Source organism: Microcaecilia unicolor, chromosome 7 (assembly GCF_901765095.1).
Source record: "Microcaecilia unicolor chromosome 7, aMicUni1.1, whole genome shotgun sequence".
NCBI classification, from domain to species: domain Eukaryota; kingdom Metazoa; phylum Chordata; class Amphibia; order Gymnophiona; family Siphonopidae; genus Microcaecilia; species Microcaecilia unicolor.
In genome coordinates, this window is record NC_044037.1 from 175,547,276 (window position 1) to 175,565,652 (window position 18,377).

Below are 18,377 nucleotides of genomic sequence, written 5' to 3' on the forward strand. Positions count from 1 at the left end.
GGAGAAGCTATTAAGTTCTGGTCTACCCCACTGCTCACAAATCCCATATGGGAACCAAAATCCTTTAGTACCAAGGTAATATATGTTTGGTGCCACCCATCCTCCATAGGGCAGTTCCTGCAAGTGATTAGAGGCTTCATGATTGCCTCCTATAAAGATGGTGAGTACAGGAGCCTTCTTCTCTCCAGAGTAATACCTGTTTTATAGTTAAACATAAAAAACATAGTCTTAACGCTCTAGGAAATTTAAAAAAAATCATGCTGTTTGCAACATTTTAGTAATGATATTCTACTCATGCTTTACCTAGCTGTAATTAGGCAAAATTCCTTTGAAGGAGGTGCAGACAAATGCGTTTTTGATAAGGGAAGTTGATTTTTGCTCCAGGAGGTGGAGTATTTGAGCAGCAAATACTAAACATAAGTGTCTGTTCTGTATGGCCCATAGCTTCCAAGTCTAGACTGTGATGTCTTGCTACTAAACATCTTGCAAACATTGATCCTTATGACCACTACTCCATGAGATTGTAATAATAGCTCTGCAAGAGAAATTCCTCCAGCATCAACCAGTGTTGCTCAAACTAATACATGTTTGGGTAGAAAGGTACAGTCTATGATGCCGACCCCGATTCTACAATAAGAAGATGAGTAGGAAATTTACTGCAAGTCCAAAAAACTGTTCTGGCTGCAGTCCAAAATGCTAGAAATTAAAAAACACTTCATTTAGTAATGTTTTACTAAGTTGGCGTATTAGATCTTCATAAACTATTTAATTGATAAACTCAATGTAGTCAGATTCAAACAAATCTTAAAACAGCATTTCAACTTTGACAGTGTGTTCTTAGCAAAGCTATTGTACAGGCAGTGTTACATTTCTACAATGGTAAACAATCCTTTCAAAGTTTTTACTGACTCCTTCCCCATTGGACATGGCACCATGCTAGCACACAACAGATAGTCAGAATGGTACTGATAAGCAAGCAAACTGTTCCTGTCATCAGCTATCTCCACAAACATGGATCTCATTTAGAAATCTAACCAATATTCCAAGGACACGCAGCCTTCATTTGAGCTAAAATGACAATGCTGAGATTGGAGATGTTTATAACAAAACCATTTTGATTTGCAGCCAAGCGTGCTGGATAGGTCTTAAAATACAGCTGTATAATTTTTTTAAATCATTTTTAGTTCATGGATATATTTAATCTTAAGATGACCTAAGAACATACAATACTAGACATAATGGGCCTGATATTTAAAGGATTTATGCTCCTTAATTGGTCATTTTGAAAATGTACTAGGCCTGGGTTCCTAAAGTTAAATTCCAAATTTCAGGAAAATGCCAAAATTTAGGAGCATGAAGTATGTACAGAGGCAGATTTAGGGTGGGGGAAAAATTTAGAAGCTTAGAACTGATTTTCAGCACTAGGCTCATAAATTAGGCAAGTTATTGGCAGTTCTAAATTTATAATCATATATTTAAACTTCTAAGTTAAGCTAACTTCCAGCTGATAATAGGGCACATATTTAGGAGCCCAGCTTTTTTGAATACTGGGCCCAGTGTTGCCTATAGCACTATACTTTGCTTTATTCTCTCTAACAGCAAAACACATATTGACACATCCACATAGCGCTTATATATAACTGCATTCACTTACTTGTAGAAAGTTTGCATCTGCCGGTACTTAGGGGGTACAGCCATACATTTCATGTCTGCTTCATTCCTGACAGCTTGAAAGTCCCCACAGCACAACAGAAGGTCCACCTTAATATTCTCCTTTTTCTCCAAGAACTGAATGGTCTCGTAGATTTTATCCAGCTCACCATGGCAGCAACCTTCTATTGCTATCTTCATGGTACTGGCACATGTGCAAAACACACTGTTGCTTTATCAAAAGACTAATCAAATCCACTTTATTTCTGGGGCCTAGTTTACTGGCTCTCTCTGCAAAGAAGTCCACCTAATGAGATTTTGAAATTGAAAAGGGAAGCAATTAGATACCTGTGTAGACCTAAATATGAGTTGACAAAAGAAGCAGCACCCCCTGAGCAAGGTACATCTTCACTCCTGACCTCCCCAACCTGCTCACTGCTTTGCCAGTGGTGAGCTAATAACTGCAAATTTAACCTTTCATTCTATAATCTTGCATGCACATTTTTGCACTTTGCATGCAAGACTGAACGCAGAGGTTTTAGAATACTGACAGTTATGTGAGAAACTTCATTTCCTAATTAAGGTCAAATTGACAACAACCCACCAATGATCAGTTATTACTGGAGTTAATTTGCCCTGTACTTAAGAGCTAAAGTTCTATGGTATGTAAATGTGAAAGGGGTGTGAATGTGGGAGGGGCATGAGTGTGCCAGGCACTTATGTGTGTTAACTACCTCATTCAGGCCTGTGCATTTACACCTGCCATAGAGCAAGAATAAATGCTCACACTGGTATTCTATTCTAAGATAGTAATAAAATGCTTAATTGCTGTTATATTTTAGGTCCCTAACTTTAGGTGACCCGCACTAAATTACCCCCTTAATGCCCTGGCATTAGACAAGTTAGAGGATGAGGTTCTTTTCATTAATATCAGCAAACTTTTTTTTATGCTACATGACACAATGTGAATAATCTGCATGAATTACATTCCTTTTTGTCCCTTGTAGTTACATTTGAATTAGTAGTACAGGCTAGACCTTCTTCCCTCCTCTTCTTTACCTCTGACTCTCTCTTATTACCTTTAACAAAATAGAGTTTGTTTCCCCCTATTGATTATTTTTGATTGTACACCCGCTTTGATGGCTCTGCCTTAAGCAGTAATCAAATAAAAGCAACCTTGAACCTAGACAGGAATTGTGCACGTCTGTAGTTTTTGTTACATTTGTATCCCACATTTTCCCACCTATTTGCAGGCTCAATGTGGCTAACATAGTACCATAAAGGCGTTCGCCAATTCCGGTATGAACAAATACAGTAAAGTTGTGGTACAATAAGGTTTGTGTGTACAGACACATTAGGGAATCGTAGAGAGGAAGAGTTATTATATGTCCATTACGAGCTTTGGTTTTGTTGTGTTGCAGGGTACAGGCATTTAAGTTGGGTCAGTATTGTAAGCCACATTGAGCCTGCAAAGAGGTGGGAAAATGTGGGATACAAATGCAATAAATGATTTCCGGAAGTTTAGGTGATCATAAGTTGTTTTCACGGCTTTTGGTAATGCATTCCATAGTTGTGTGCTTATGTAGGAAAAGATGAAAGCATAGGTTGATTTGTATTTGAGTCCTTTGCAGCTTGGGTAGTGGAGATTTAGGTATGTTCTTGTTGATCCTGTTGTGTTTCTGGTTGGTAGGTCTTTGAGGTCTATCATGTATCCCCGGGCTTCGCCGTAGATAATTTTATGAACCAGGGTGCAGATTTTGAAAGCAATACGTTCTTTGATTGGGAGTTTAATAGCAACATCAAGTGAACTTCTTTGATTATCACTTATTCCTTCTGGAGGCCAATATAAATTATGGCAGTCTATCAATGGATCACTCAAAGCTTCTCTGGGATTATTACATACTGTAGCTAACAACAACCAGAGAGCACCCAGGGATGACAAGCATGCCTATTTCCTTATTTTTTTTAAATGACAAAACTTAACCTTTGTGAAATAATGACTAAGAATCAGTAAAGTTAATATTGATAGTTCCTGACATGCATCTACAAATGTTTCTTTTGCCTTAAGATTGCTACTTCAAATCTGGCTCATCAAAAATCACTAAAGCTGAAAACTGTTCAGTGACCTATCGGAAGTTGCTGGTTTCAGCCCAATTTCCAACAGAGCGCTGCACACAGGAAGCGAGAAATGAAAACCATGCTCATACATGGATTTTTTTTTAGCACTTTTCACTTTTGACCCGATTGCAAGTGACTTCCCTTTTATTGGATTCAGGCCCCTTTCAAAAATGGAAGCCAGAACCACTCCCTCCAACCCCAATGTGAGGAGTGGCCTAGTGGTTAGGGTGGTGAACTTTGGTCCTGGGGAACTGAGTTCGATTCCCACTTCAGGCACAGGCAGCTCCTTGTGACTCTGGGCAAGTCACTTAACCCTCCATTGCCCCATGTAAGCCGCATTGAGCCTGCCATGAGTGGGAAAGTGCGGGGTACAAATGTAACAAAATAAAATAAAAATAAATAAAATAAACCCATCATCAAATTCTTTGCAGGGTTTATTTGCATTCAGATAGACTGTCAGCTGGATTAAATCGAGACCAAGCCACTAGTTTCATCAGTAAAGTTGATTTTCTGACTTCACTGGGACTGGAAAAAGCAAGAAATTGTGGAGAAATCCTCGACTCCAGATAGATGTGGACCATATTAAGAGAATGTAGACTTGGATCAGATGGACAGCAGAATGTGCAAGACATTGAGGAATGTGGGGACATTGGAGAACTATTACCATTGAAGAATTAAAAACATCTTTTTTTATATTTGACCTTTTTGTAGTTCCATGTATCCTTTTGGATCTATACACATTTTGGAGACTTTATAGGGATCTCTTCATCATTTCTTCATTCAAAGATGATAGAGAAAGATGGCTATTTATGCGAGTATGTTCATTTTGGTCGTGGTTTTTCTGAGCACCTTCATTTATAATTTTTTAATTATATTTTGTGTTATCCTGGGAAATAGAAATAATTACATGATTTGTTTTCCTGAGTTTTTGAAAAAAAAAAAAAAAAAGATACAGCAGTATTTAAGTCCCAATTTTTGATTTTTCATCATTTCTTCAGTACAAGATTTTAACAGTAGCACAAAAAAATTCTTTATCCGGAATTCATTAACAAGAGTCAACAATATTCTCCATTGGGAAGATCATCAAAAGCTAAGTATTTAAGTATTATTTATTTACTTTATATTTTTTGTTGCCAGAAGGTGAAAAACTGATTTGCAAGAAGTTAGCTAATACTTGTGCTCCCATAGTGCATTGAGTTTCATCATAAATCCATAGAATCCTGGTTGGCATTTGTGGAGGATGTACTGAGCACCAGATGAAATTTTTTTTATATCATGTATTTGAGATTAAAGAATATTTTATTTTTGAATAGTAACTGGTTTTTAAATAAAGTTAAATGAATATGCATGAGAGATCAGCACAGTCTAGTAGGAATGCTAATCTCCTTTATGCATATTCATTTGGGATATGTAAAATAAACATAACCTATTGATGGCCCTCAAGAACTGGGGAGTGAAGACCAAACTTATTGAACAGTGCTAAGTCTTTTCTCTGAATTGTTACCCATCCAAGTGCTCTTCAGCAAACCAAGTTCCAAACAGTCATACAGAATTAATTAATTGGTTTTATATAAAATAGAAATGATACAGAGAAACTGCTGCCTCCAATTTTATGAAAATCTGTCACATTTGTTGCAATATGGCACCTTTGAAAAGCAATATATTTCTTAAGAAGTGTATATTTTGAATTTTTATTCAAACTAGCAATGTAGAAGATCCAGGTTTAAGGTGATCAGGTAGAAAGCCTTTATAAAATATCTATTCTACCTGAAAGTAACTTGTCTTGAACTGCTGAGAAAGGTATGAGCTAAACTCAAATGCCTTTCTATATTGTTTCAGATGCACACAAGAAACTATTTTTTAATCTTGCTTCTTTCATTTGTAAAGCTTTATATTTATAACCCGTTACTGTTACCACACCTAGAATTAGACTCTGCAGTTTTCCCCATCCTACTTCTAATGGAAGAGGTTAAGTGTGTGTGAGTGTAGGAGGTGTACAGAGGTAGAAAGAAAAAAGTAAATAACCGGGAGAAGTGGGATGGTCCTCCACGGTAGGGAAGCCGATATAGTGTTATTTACGTCATAACCCCCCCCCCCCAAAAAAAAAAAAAAAGAACAAGAAATCTAACCGAACCAAAAATGAGAGAGAGAGAGAGAGAGAAAAAAAAAGGCAAAACACGAGTTTCTTTAACACAAACCTTAGGGCCACAACACCTCGAACGTAAGGCCTCAGGATTCTGAGCAGTCCAACAATAAAGCTCAGAGGAATCCGGCGAGAAAGGAAGCCTCCAGCACACGCAGACAGAGTGGATTGACGTCCACCAGGTCCCTTCTCAGTAGGTATTTCATTTACTTTCAAAATTATTCCGCCACCTGCTCCATTTTCCTCCCAAGAAACGGCGCACTTCAATGACGAATCACAGCACGCAAGCGCAGTCATGCGTTTCAAGCCTCTCTCTGGTTATCGCCGTTCTTTTCCGTTCGCTTCCACCAAGGAAGTTGGATTATTCAACCAATCGCGTCTTCAATTGTTTTGAAAGGAGAAATGGGGTGGAATCAAGGAGGTTTAATGAACCCCTTGTAATCAAAGAGATTGCTTGTAATGAACCTTCTCGGGCGGAATATCTGGGGGAACGGGAGAATAGAGTATATGCGCCTGCGCTCTTCCTGCTGGCGTCCCTTGGAGTTCTGGTCCTTGCAGTACCGGCAGTAGCGAGTAAGTGACTTTTATCATCTCCGGTTCCTGGTTGTTTGTTGCGTTTCAGAGAATAGACTTTCCCGGTGCCTCCTGCGATAGAGGTTTCGGAGCTCCCAGAGCTGCCAAGTTACCCGTTCCATGAGAGAGACTTTTTGGCCGGTCCTGGGTTTTTTTTTTTGCCAGACCTACAGCACTGAGTTCAACGGGTAGCATCATGGACTACAAATACTACACTCCTTTGGTATGTAAGTTTTAAACCAACACAGGCTAAAAAGTCTTCCTCTTGGAATGGGTACCTTGGCAGCTCTGAGCTCCGTAGGACGGGTTCCCAGGTGCAGGCAGAAGAGAGGGTGACTGAGGAAGACGCAGACCTGCTGCTGCTGTTTCTTTCCCGACTGGGGCTTCCATGGACTAGACGAGGCGAGAGCGCCGAGAGTTTCTAGAGGAGCCCGTTCTTGGGGGCAGGGCGTAGGTTAGTCCTCGCAGTTGCAGCTCTTTCTCTGTTGTGGACGTGGTACCCTAGCCTACCCGGGTGTTGATTTCGTATGAAAGGTCAAGGAAGGGTCAGTGCACTGGGTTGTACCTCACCGGCGAATTTACTTCAACTCTTCTTCTTGAAACTTGGCATCTCTTGCTCTCCGCGTTCTTTTGCTGAGCTGTGGATCGTAAATCCTACCTATTATTATTTTCTATCTGTGCAGCTCTTGTAAACTTCTTATTTCTTCCTCTGACCCAAGTTCAACGGATAAGCGTGATTTCCGCTTTGCAGGGGTTGCTTGTGTAAGAAAAATGTTGATGAAGCGTTGCCTCCCATCACCTAGGGGTACTCGAGTCGAGGAGTTGCAGTTCTAGTTATTAATTAAAAAAAAATTACATGGTGTTCTTTGCAGGTTGTGATGCACCTTGATGTTTTTCTTAGAATTTGTAAACAGACTTCATTCTGAACTTGTAGCCAAATATAAACAAACTGGATCCCATGAGTATGAGGTAATTTTGATTTCATACAGAGAAGTTGGCCTTATATACTAAAGCTGCTGTCTACATACTTTTTAATATGCAGTGCTTTTCTATCAAATTACTGGATTTCTTAACACAGATGCCAGCCACCAAATGGCTGCCCACTACTGGACAGAATAATAGATAGTAGTTGAAAACTGAATAACCCAAATAAGGGCCCCTTTTACTAAATCACGTTACCGATTCCCTCACGGCAAATGCGACGAAGCTCAGAATGGGCTGCATTGCATTTGCCATGCCTTCCTATAGGACTACGACTTTGCACGCTGTTGTTTGTGCTACAACTAGGAAACAACAGTATTTGCTTAATCTTGGTATACAACCTTGGAAATACCTACAAGGTTAGTGGTCTAGAGTACTTACCTTCAATGTCTATTTTTATGTTATTCTATTATTTGTATAAAAATTCTTTTATTCTCATTCATAAAAAAATCGTTTGTTTTTACATTTGTATAGAGTTGCTTGGTATTGTTCAATAAAGTCTTATAACAGTGTATGCGTCTCCCTTGTGTTTTGGAAAGAGCCAGCCTACCCTACTCTTTCCTTTGCTTGATTGACTCACGTAGGGATTGCGTGTTCATCCACCTTCGTGGTTGTTCCCCTTTGAAAGTGAACACCATAATGTGTATGGTTAGTGGGAGAAAATAAGGAAGGAAGAAAAGATCTCACCACCAAAACAGAAGACTTGCTACAGCCAGTTCTCATTTCAATATGGATATGATTAAAGTAATTCCCATGAGGGGAAAGATTCAGACTTATATCTGGCTTTAGCTTATACCATTTTCAGTTGTAGTTCAAGGCGAGTTACATTCAGGTAAAGTAGATATTTCCCTGTCTTTGGAGGGCTCACAATCTAATGTCCTCTTTTACAAAGCTGCATTACCGATTCTCGGTGCGGCAAATGAGAAGAAGCCCATTCAATTCCTATGGGCTTCCTCTCATTTGCTGTGTGGGAATTGCTAGTGTGGCTTTGTAAAAGAAGCCCTAAGTTATCTGCAGCAATGTAGGATTGTAATCTGCCCAAGATCACAAGGAGCTGCAGTGGGATTTGAATTGGGGTTCCCCGATTCTCAATCTGCTGCTCGAACCATTAGGCTACTCTCCACTGCACTATACAGTGAGGAGGTTTGCTAACAGGAGACTGCATGAGCCCTAGCCAATCTAGGGCATGGCATCCTAGACTTGAAAACTGAGCCCATGACCTTCTGCATGGCAATACATAGTATTGCCACTGGGCTGGCCCAAGTCTACAGTTTACTTCAATCTCATCAGATGTTTAACTTTTTTGGACAAACTATAAAATTCTTAAAATATGACCATCAGGATTGCTTTGATAAAATTATGCTGTAGATGGGAATCAGTGGTTCTCAACCTTTTTTTTCTGTATCTGTTCAGTGCACATTTGAATTCTGCCACAGCGATGTCTCTGTCACCTTTATTTGAAATTTGTTCACATGTTAACATCCTCTAGGTCAACAAGGGTAGGCTGGTGGGTTTTGTTTTGTTTTTTTTTGCTTGACCCAGTAGTTTGTCTTCCAGCTCAGTTGGAGCTGGGGCTTACATTCTTGATGTCAGGAAGCTTCATTCACAACTATCCAAATATTTTTCTCTTATTTTACATCCCTCCCCTGTTTCCTACAATGTTCATTACAACAATGATCCTGAGGCTGGAAACCATTCATTATGGCTTTCCCAGGCTTCTGTATCATGGACTTTAAATTTGTCCATCAAGCAAAGGTTGTGCATGCCATGTCAGCATCTCCAGTTCCAACTAATCTGGGAAACGGAAGCCCTGATCCAAGAAAACACCAACTCGGTCTTCCCCTGCTGATGCCAAAAGTGATAAAGGCAGCAGGAGAATGAGAGAAAGCTGACAGTGCGAGCTGCTTCATAACCTCATTACCTTATACTAGCCTGAAAACAATGAGTGTGTCACTGTTCTATTGCTTCCAGTAATGATGGAATATCTAGACTGGAGGCTTTTCTGTTGGACTAGAAGCTAGAAAGGGAAAAAAAAAACATCATTGCTGCTAGGTAAAGAGGTGCAAGGAAGAGATGGCGTTGGAGTGAGCAATAGAGAGAATCAAGTGTACTCTAGGGTGAGTGGAGGAAGGGTTCATGATTTGATGGGCAGGTGGGAGGGGACCAGGGCTGAGCTGTGTGGACAGAGGGGCCTGGGTAGAGGAGGAGAAAGGGAACTGGGGGCAGAAAAGAATTGATGAGAGCAGGTACACAGTGAAGAAGGGTGCACAAAGGGGCCAGGCAAATGCTAGGCAGAGATGAGACAGTGGGGGAAAATAGTGACAGGGAATTGGTGGGAATGGTTGGAGACAAGTCACTGGGGGGGTGGAAGCAACAATATGTTAGTGTCGGGAATATGCATTTCTTTAACTTTTGTGTTTTGCTTTTGTATAGGAGGAATTTTGTTTTCTGTTTCTAGTTCTCCAGTTTTGCACTATATGCAGGATGGATTTTGGGGGTTTCCATTTCAGATTTTGTCTACACATTTGTAATTTGGTCAGCTATTCCAGTTTGGTGAGGTATTTTTATAAATTTATTTGTTATATTCGGTATGCAAGCCCAAAAGCTATTGACGTGGTGTGCATTCATCTATAGTGGGTATTATTCTGTCCCAGGAGAGTTCACAATCTGAGGTTTGTACCTGAGGCAATGGAGGATTAAATAACTTGCCAACAATCCCAAGGAACTCCAGTGGGATTTGAATTGGGCTCCTCTAGTTCTAAGCCTGCTGCTCTAACCACTAGTTTACCCTTCCACTTACAAAAATGTCCCACCCATCTAGTTAGAGATCTCACTCAAAGTATCTGTATGTGTGCTTTTTTTTTCCCAGTCGCTCACAAGCGAGCCTCGAACCTATGACCTTTGGGTCAGAATGCATCCACCTTTCTTTTACTTTGCTAGTGTGTAGGGCAGTGCTCACCAGTCTTTCTTTGGCCGTTACCCAATTTGTGTGGTTGTAGAACAGATGCAGCCCCGCCGAGGCCATGACCCCAAATGTGGAAATGGGGTTGTGACCCATAGTTTTGCCTTTTCCTAGCTAGGGGTGTTGCTGTTTGAGTTCTGGGAATTAGTGCTGCTGTGGTATGGCTGGTTTGTTATGCATGTATAAGTAGATGTTTCTCTTGACAAGCAGGAATATAATCAGTTACACAAGTGGGTGATGTCATCCCATAGTACCAAGATGGGACAGCTCTGTCAGAGCTCAGAACCAAGTGTAAAGTTCCGAGCAGTAGCAGTCTCCTCAGCACCTCTGTTTTATTTTTGCCACTCTTCCAGGAGGGGTGGGGATGTGAAAAGAAGTTAGAGGGAGAACAAAGGGAAATAAGCAAAACAAAATGTCCAAACAAAAATGAACAAATTAATTGCAAAAATAAGAGATCTGATGAAAAGAAATTAAAAAAAAAAAAAAAAGTGTAGGACCTTTCTTAGCTATAGCTAAGCTATAGCTGTCCTTGTAAACTGCCTTGATTAGTAACAGTCCTATAGAGTGGTATAGCATTTTTTTTTAAACAATATTGACTGGACCCCAAGTACTTCAAAAATGTTTTCATAGAAACATAGCATTACAACAGTAGAGGGTAGTTTTGGAACATATAAGGGAGATCTCCAGAAAGGCAGCTGTTTTGTAAAGGCTGTGTAGGTATCTGTGCTCTCATCCTATATGATAATTCTCACCTCCAACGTTCTGAGGCTGCCTGGAACCGTGGTCTGCTAGGTGCTGTAGATCAAACTGACGTCATGAATCCCACTGATTGGCTGCGCCTCGGGTGACGTCACAAAGTAAGCAAACCTATGAGATGCTGCAAGACGTTTAATAGACAGGAGTGGAAGTGAGCAAAGCAAGTCTATGGTAAGCATGGAAGCCCATTGGTTAATCTCTGTTTCCACTCCCTTACGCAGCCGTCATTGGTATACACTCAAAAACAAGCAAACCTAGGAGCTGCTGCTTCACATTGTCGTTTTTAAATTGCTGTTCCATCTGAAACAAGTCTAAAATTGTTTCAACTGGACAGACAGTGCCTTAAAACGTGGAGGACAAAAGGAGGGGGGACACAGACAGACCCTGCAACTGGGAGGGAGGGAGGGCGATCAACCCTGCAGCTGGGTGGGAGGGAGGGAGGGGGGACCCTGCAACTGGGAAAAGGGAGGGAGGGAGGGGGGGACCCTGCAACTGGGAGACAGACCGGGGGGGACAACGACCCTGGAACTGGAAGGGAGGGGGACCCTGGCACATACTCTCATTCTCTCACACACACTCGCATCCAGTCTCACTCTCTCTCTGTCACACACACACACACACTCGCACAGTCACTCTCTCAAACATTCACACTCCGAGGAAAACCTTGCTAGCGCCCGTTTCCTTTAAAACAGAAACGGGCCTTTTTTACTAGTAAAAGAATAGGCTTCTAGAACAAGCCCTTGCAGCATATAAATATTGACATGCCCATTTATACCTGTTTCAAAACAGGTGTATGTATGCATGTTCTCTACATGTATATTTTTTTCATATTTTATAAAATATAAGCACACTTTGTAGCTTCATTCCTGATCTCTCCCAAGCTACATCTCTGAGAACATCTATACATGACAAGCATATAGATATATGATGTCTTGCCACTCAGCATGTACTGTGGGCTGATTTATAAAAGAGCATGTTGCCTATACGCTTTGGCCACCTTCACTAATTTCTTGGTTCTACAATCCTTTTCCTCAGAGATAATATGTTCTGGCTTTGTGCTTTCTTGAATTCATGTACTGTACTTTATTTTTATGTATTTATTTATGACATTTATATCCCGCATTAGCCCGTGAGATTGGCCCATGTATCTACAAACATTTCTGTAAAGAAATATTTCCTTAGATTACTCCCAAGTCTATCCTCTTTCACCCTACTTCCATAACTCCTTCTTCCAGAGCCTTTTTTTCCATTGAAAGCAGGCTGCCGCTTCTTGTGGTGCTTTTATAGCTTGGAGATATTTAAATGACTCTGTCAGCTTTCCTATCCTGCCTTTCCTTTGGGGGTATACATGTTTAGATTTTTGTCACTGTACTTTATATTGAACATTGATCATTTTAATAGCCACCTTCTGTACTGACTCCATTTGGTTTTATATCATTTTGAAGGTACAGTCTCCTAAATTGCACATATGACTCCAGATGAGGTCTCACCAGAGACATACACAGTCACTATTCCCTCATTTTTTTTTCCTGCTAGCTTTTCCTTTCTCAGTGCTTCCATAGAAATCAAACAAAATAAAACATGGAAAAGAAAATAAGATGATACCTTTTTTATTGGACATAACTTAATACATTTCTTGATTAGCTTTCGAAGGTTGCCCTTCTTCGTCAGATCGGAAATAAGCAAATGTGCTAGCTGACAGTGTATATAAGTGAGAACATTCAAGCATTGCTATGACAGTCTGACAGGGTGGGAGGATGGGGGTGGGTAGGAAGTATGCATGGGGACATCAAAGCATATCATTGGTATTCTAACAGGGTGGGTGTGGATAGGTGAGGGGAGGGTGATCAACAGAGACATACAGCTTTATGGTTTATAATGGGCTAGGAACCCCAGGTCCTTGTTAAGTCCTTTCTGTTGGGTGTTAAAATATTCAATCATTCTGACTTCAAAGGTCTTACGTTCTTGTATGGTTTTAAAGTTACCTTTGAGGATTCTCACTGTGAAGTCACTGGTGCAGTGTCCTAGTCTTGTAAAATGTTGCCCAACAGGTGTGGGAACCCTGCTGGCACCAGCATTGTTTATATGATGTCTATGTAAATTGAATCTTGTCTTAAGCATCTGGCCTGTTTCTCCAATATAGCAACCTTCATTACATTTTTTACACTGAATGATATATACCACATTGGAAGATGAGCAAGTGAAAGATCCCTTTATGTTGAATATCTTTCCTTTGTGGATGACTTTGGGGTCCTGTGAAATATTTTGGCATAGTTTGCAACTGGATAAATTGCAGGGAAGTGTGCCCTTCTGTTCCTTTTCAGTCTGTGAAGGAAGTTTACTTCTGATTAGCTTGTGTTTTAAATTGGGTGGCTGTCGGAAGGCCAGTACTGGTGGGGATGGGAATATCTCTTTCAGTAATTCATCCTCCTGGAGTATAGGTTGTAGATCTCTTATGATTTTCCTCAGTTTTTCCAGCTCTGGATTGTATGTCACTACAAGCGGGATTCTGTCGGTGGATCTTTTCTTTTTGTACTGTAGCAGATTCTCCCTGGGTGTTTTGAGGGAGGAGGCAATATTCTTGGAGATTATTTTGGGGTTGTAGCCCTTCTGTTTGAAGGATTCAGTCAGGGTTTTAAGGTGTCTGTCTCTGTCCCCTGGGTCAGAGCAGATACGGTGGTATCTTGTGGCTTGGCTGTAAATGATGGATCTTTTTGTATGTGAAGGATGGAAGCTGGAGTTGTGGAGATAGCTACATCTGTCTGTGGGTTTCTTGTATACAGATGTTTGTATACAGCCATCACTGATTGAGACCGTGGTGTCCAAAAAATTGACTTTTTCTGGGGAGTAGTCAATTTTGAATCTGATTGTAGGATGGTATGTATTGAATGCAGAATAAAATTGTTTCAGAGTTTCTTCACCCTCCGTCCAAATCATAAAAATGTCATCGATGTACCGGTAGTATTTTAGAGGTTTGGTCTGGTGTGTATTCAGAAATGTCTCTTCCAGCTCAGCCATAAAAAGGTTGGCATATTGGGGTGCTGTCCTGGTGCCCATCGCAGTGCCCATTATTTGCAGATAGATATCATTGTTAAAGTGGAAGTAGTTGTGGGTTAAGATGAATTTGATTAATTTTGTGATAGTTTCTGGTGAGTATTGATGGTCCAGTGTGGATGTTTTTAGGAGTCTTCCACATGCAGCTATGCCATCCGCATGTGGAATGTTGCTGTATAGTGATTCTACATCCATCGTGACCAGAAGGGTGTTAGGTGGTAGTTGCTTGATATTTTTCAATTTATTCAGAAAGTCTGTGGTGTCTTGTATGAAACTTAGTTTTGTGTACGAGAGGTTTCAGAATTCCCTCTATGAATCCAGATATTTCTTCCGTGAGTGTGCCAATACCTGATATGATTGGTCTGCCAGGGTTTCCCAGTTTGTGGATCTTGGGTAGCATGTAAAATGTGCCTACGGAAGGTTGATTTGGTATGAGTTTCTTCAGGTGAGGTTGTGCTTGTGTAGGAAATGTTTTGATAAGGTCTTTCAGCTGTTTTGTGTAATCCTGTGTGGGGTCCTCAGTTAGTTTCCTGTAGTATTTATTGTCTGAGAGCTGTTTGTGCCCCTCTTCAATGTATTTTTGTATGTCCATAATTACCACTGCGCCTCCTTTGTCTGCGGGTTTGATGATAATGCGTTCGTTAGTTTGTAGGGTTCTTATGGCCGCTCTTTCTGGTGGGGTAAGATTGTACAGAATTCTTTTTTGTTTGTTGGAGAGTTGTGATTTAACCCTATGTCTGAAACTTTCTATGTAGTTATCCAGTTTGTAGTTTTGTCCCTCCTGTGGGGTGAAATAAGTGTTCTTCTGTTTAAGGCTGTATTTCGGATCATTTGATGTCTCTCTATTGTGGAAATGTGCTTTAAGACGCATTTTTCTGAAGAATTCTTCTAGGTCTGAATATAGCTGGATTTTATCTAGGTTATTCGATGGGCAGAATGAGAGCCCTTTGGAAAGCACAGAGATCTCATGTTGTGATAATTGATGGTTCGAGAGGTTTATTATCCCCATTTGGTTTGCATCTGTAAAGGTGTGATCAGTATTCCCTGGTTTGTTTGGGCTCTGATTTTCAGTGCTTCCAAAAATCCTTCGGGCTATTCCGTCACTTTATCTACCCATTTGGATTATCAGATATGATTCCGTCCCTCCCCCCACATCCTGTTCTTGTTTTGTTCCCAGCTCTTATACTACTGCTACTAATACTACTTATTTCTAAAGCACTACATGTATTCAGCCCTTTATAGAGAGCGTTCCTGCGCTACATAGCTTACAGTCTAGTTAAGACAAACATACATGACAAGCTGTGCAGTAGCTTAGAGGCTGGAGATAAATATCAGGGGTGATATTCTTTAGGTCAGTGCTTCTCAACCCAGTCCTTGGGGCACACTCAGCCAGTTAGGCTTTCGGGATATCCACAATGAATATGCATGCGATGATAGATTTGCATGCATTACCTCCTTGGTATGCAAATTTGTTTCATGAATTTTCATTGTAGATATTCTGAATACCCGAGTGTGCTCCAATTACTGGGTTAAAAACCACTATTTCAGGTGACTGAGAAGAAATATTGCTCCATTTCATTGTAATCTTTGGTGACATTAGGGTAAGATAGGAGGTAACTATCTGGATAAAGTGTAGTAGATAAGCTGAAGGAAAAGAATCATTATGAAGACAGAGCAACCAGTCTTCTACAATGTATTAAACAGCATTATGCTTTTTTTTTTTTTTTTCGAACCTCCAGCTTAATTAAAATCAAAGCTGGGGTCCTGGTGCCATGAGCCGCCTTTTGCATTTCAACTACCCTGGGAATTTCCTTCTTTTATACCCCCCCCCCCCTCAATTGGGCCTAGGTCAGACATTGTGGCAATGATTTTGGGTCAGTAGCTGGATACCTCTGAGGCAAAAACTCATAGTGTAAACATTGGGAAGAATAATCCAAATCATAGTTATTTGATGCTAGGCTCCACCCTAAGAGTTGGCACCCAAGAAAACGATCTAGGTGTCATCATGGACTATATGCTGAAGTCTTCTGCCCAGTGTATGGCGGCAGCCAAAAAAGCAAACAAAATGCTAGGAATTATAAGGAAATGGGTTGAAAATAAGACAAAGAATATTATGATGCATCTGTATCACTCCATGGTGTAACCACACCTTGAATATTGTGTGCAATTCTAGTTGCTGTATCTTAAAAAAGGTATAGCAGAATTAGAAAAGGTTAAAGGAGGGCAACCAAAATGATTAAGGGGATAGAAAGGCTTAAGAGGTTAGGACTCTTCAGCTTGGAAAAAAGACAGCTGAGGTGGGATAGATGTCTACAAAAACATGAGTGATGTAGAACAAGTAGAAGTGAATTGATTTAAAAAAAAATTTTTCTTTCAAAAAGTTCAAAGACAAGGGGACACTTAGTGAAGTTAGAGGAATTTTCACTCAATTAATAGTTAATCTCTGGAACTCGTTGCCAGAGAATGTGGTATCAGTGGTCAGCATATCTGAATTTGAGAGGTTTTGACAAGTTCCAGGAGGAAAAGTCTATAGTCTGCTATTGAGATAGACATGGGAAAAGCCACTGCTTGTCCCTGGGATCAGTAGCATGAATTTTGTGACATGGATCAGGTGCTTGTGACATGGATTGGACACTGTTGTAAACAGGATACTGGGCTTGATGGACCTTCGGTCTATCCCAGTATGGCAGCGCTTATGTTCTTATGACAAGTGAGACCCCAGATTCGGAAGGTAGAAGCGATCGCCAGGGTGCTATCATCTCGAACGAAGAGGCAAGTGCAAGCTTTCCTTGAATCTTGTTACTATATAGGATTCTGCCAGGTACTTGTGACCTGGATTGGCCACTGTTGGAAGCAGGATACTGGGCTAGATGGACCATTGGTCTGACCCAGTGTGGCTGTTATGTGAATCCTTGGCCTTGAGATAAACCACCAGGTATCGCCCTTGAGCAGTGCAATGTCTGCTACTCCATCTGGCTAGCAAAAGACCCAACTTGGGGACACTGCACATAGCACTGCCATGAAGCCACTGGTCTGGCCCAACAAAATTCTGCTCCTTTACATTAATATATTTAGTAGAATTAGATCTTAATGTATCAAACCTTAACCTTCACATGCACAATAATATGTAAAGAGACATGAATACTTAATATTTTTTCCTCCTGGGAGGCTGCACTAAGTACTGATCATCCTTTCTGAGAAACGTTTTTTTTTTTTTTGTGCCATTTTGGTGCGGTTTTACCCTCTTAAACCAGTTCCCTGTTAAAATTACCATCTTGATGTATTTTAATGAAACGGATGGTACCCTATGCCCTGATTGCATAAATGTTTGCTTAAGATCCTGCACAAAGGGGGTTTATTTGAGGTTAAGTGCTGCGCCACTTGGTGGCATTTTTTTGTACTCGGGATACAATTATTCATCTGCAGCATTTGAATACAGTTTTGTTGGAAGATCATGCCCATTTTAACCATATGAAGCATATTGTGTAATGATATATATACACTGATGCCACTATTATTTTCCACTAACATAAACACTTTTAGCAGTACTGCATAATATGTATAGGCTACAACCCCTTTTTAAAAATAACTTGCAGTTAGCTAAAGGAGTGTCCACCACAGCTGGGTTTGGGTGGTAGGGATTTTTTTTTTAACCTAATTGTGGTGGTCTCCTTGTGTGGCTTTCAAGTCAATTGGACTCAGCATATTGGTACAGGGAGTCTTTATTCATAGCTACTATATTCCCTTATTTAATATGCTTCTCCCATTCTAACATGGCTGGTATATTGTTTGTGACACCAGGGGTCCAATGCTCAAAGGAAACCGGGCTTTTAATGTTTCATTTAGTCTGGTTTTAGCCAGTCTAAATGAAACATTTTTCAGCGTGCAATGCACAGAGGCTTTCGGCCACTGCTTCACCGTGCACATAAGCAGTGACCAAAAGTCTTATGCTAACGGGCTCACTTGTATTAGAATGAGCTTGTTAGCAGTTCTGTCCAGTGCTCAAAACAGCATTGCATAAGAAACTCCCTGCCCTAATGACTAAAACCTACTGACAACTCCTGAGCTATCGGTAGGTTTAGTTTTTAGGGCAGGGTGACCAAAACTCCATGGTGGTCCAGCGGACCCATAACCTTTAAA

The 18,377-nt window shown here is 40.5% G+C and overlaps 2 protein-coding genes across 2 annotated transcripts in view; one reads left to right on the plus strand and one right to left on the minus strand.

The window, feature by feature from the left end:
• The window catches only part of DBR1 (debranching RNA lariats 1), a 29,860-nt gene extending 23,807 nt beyond the window's left edge, over positions 1-6,053 (minus strand). The window contains exons 1-3 of the mRNA XM_030209563.1: positions 5,967-6,053; positions 1,655-1,957; positions 72-196 (exon numbers count right to left, since the gene is read on the minus strand). Coding sequence (XP_030065423.1) covers positions 72-196; positions 1,655-1,851 — 322 coding nt within the window. The 5' untranslated portion in view covers positions 1,852-1,957; positions 5,967-6,053. The remainder of the gene's footprint in view (positions 1-71; positions 197-1,654; positions 1,958-5,966) is intronic.
• A 105-nt stretch (positions 6,054-6,158) lies between these two features.
• Positions 6,159-18,377, plus strand: part of VPS8 (VPS8 subunit of CORVET complex) — a 932,181-nt gene continuing 919,962 nt past the window's right edge. The window contains exon 1 of the mRNA XM_030209561.1: positions 6,159-6,484. Within this exon, the coding sequence (XP_030065421.1) occupies positions 6,178-6,484 (307 nt within the window). The 5' untranslated portion in view covers positions 6,159-6,177. The remainder of the gene's footprint in view (positions 6,485-18,377) is intronic.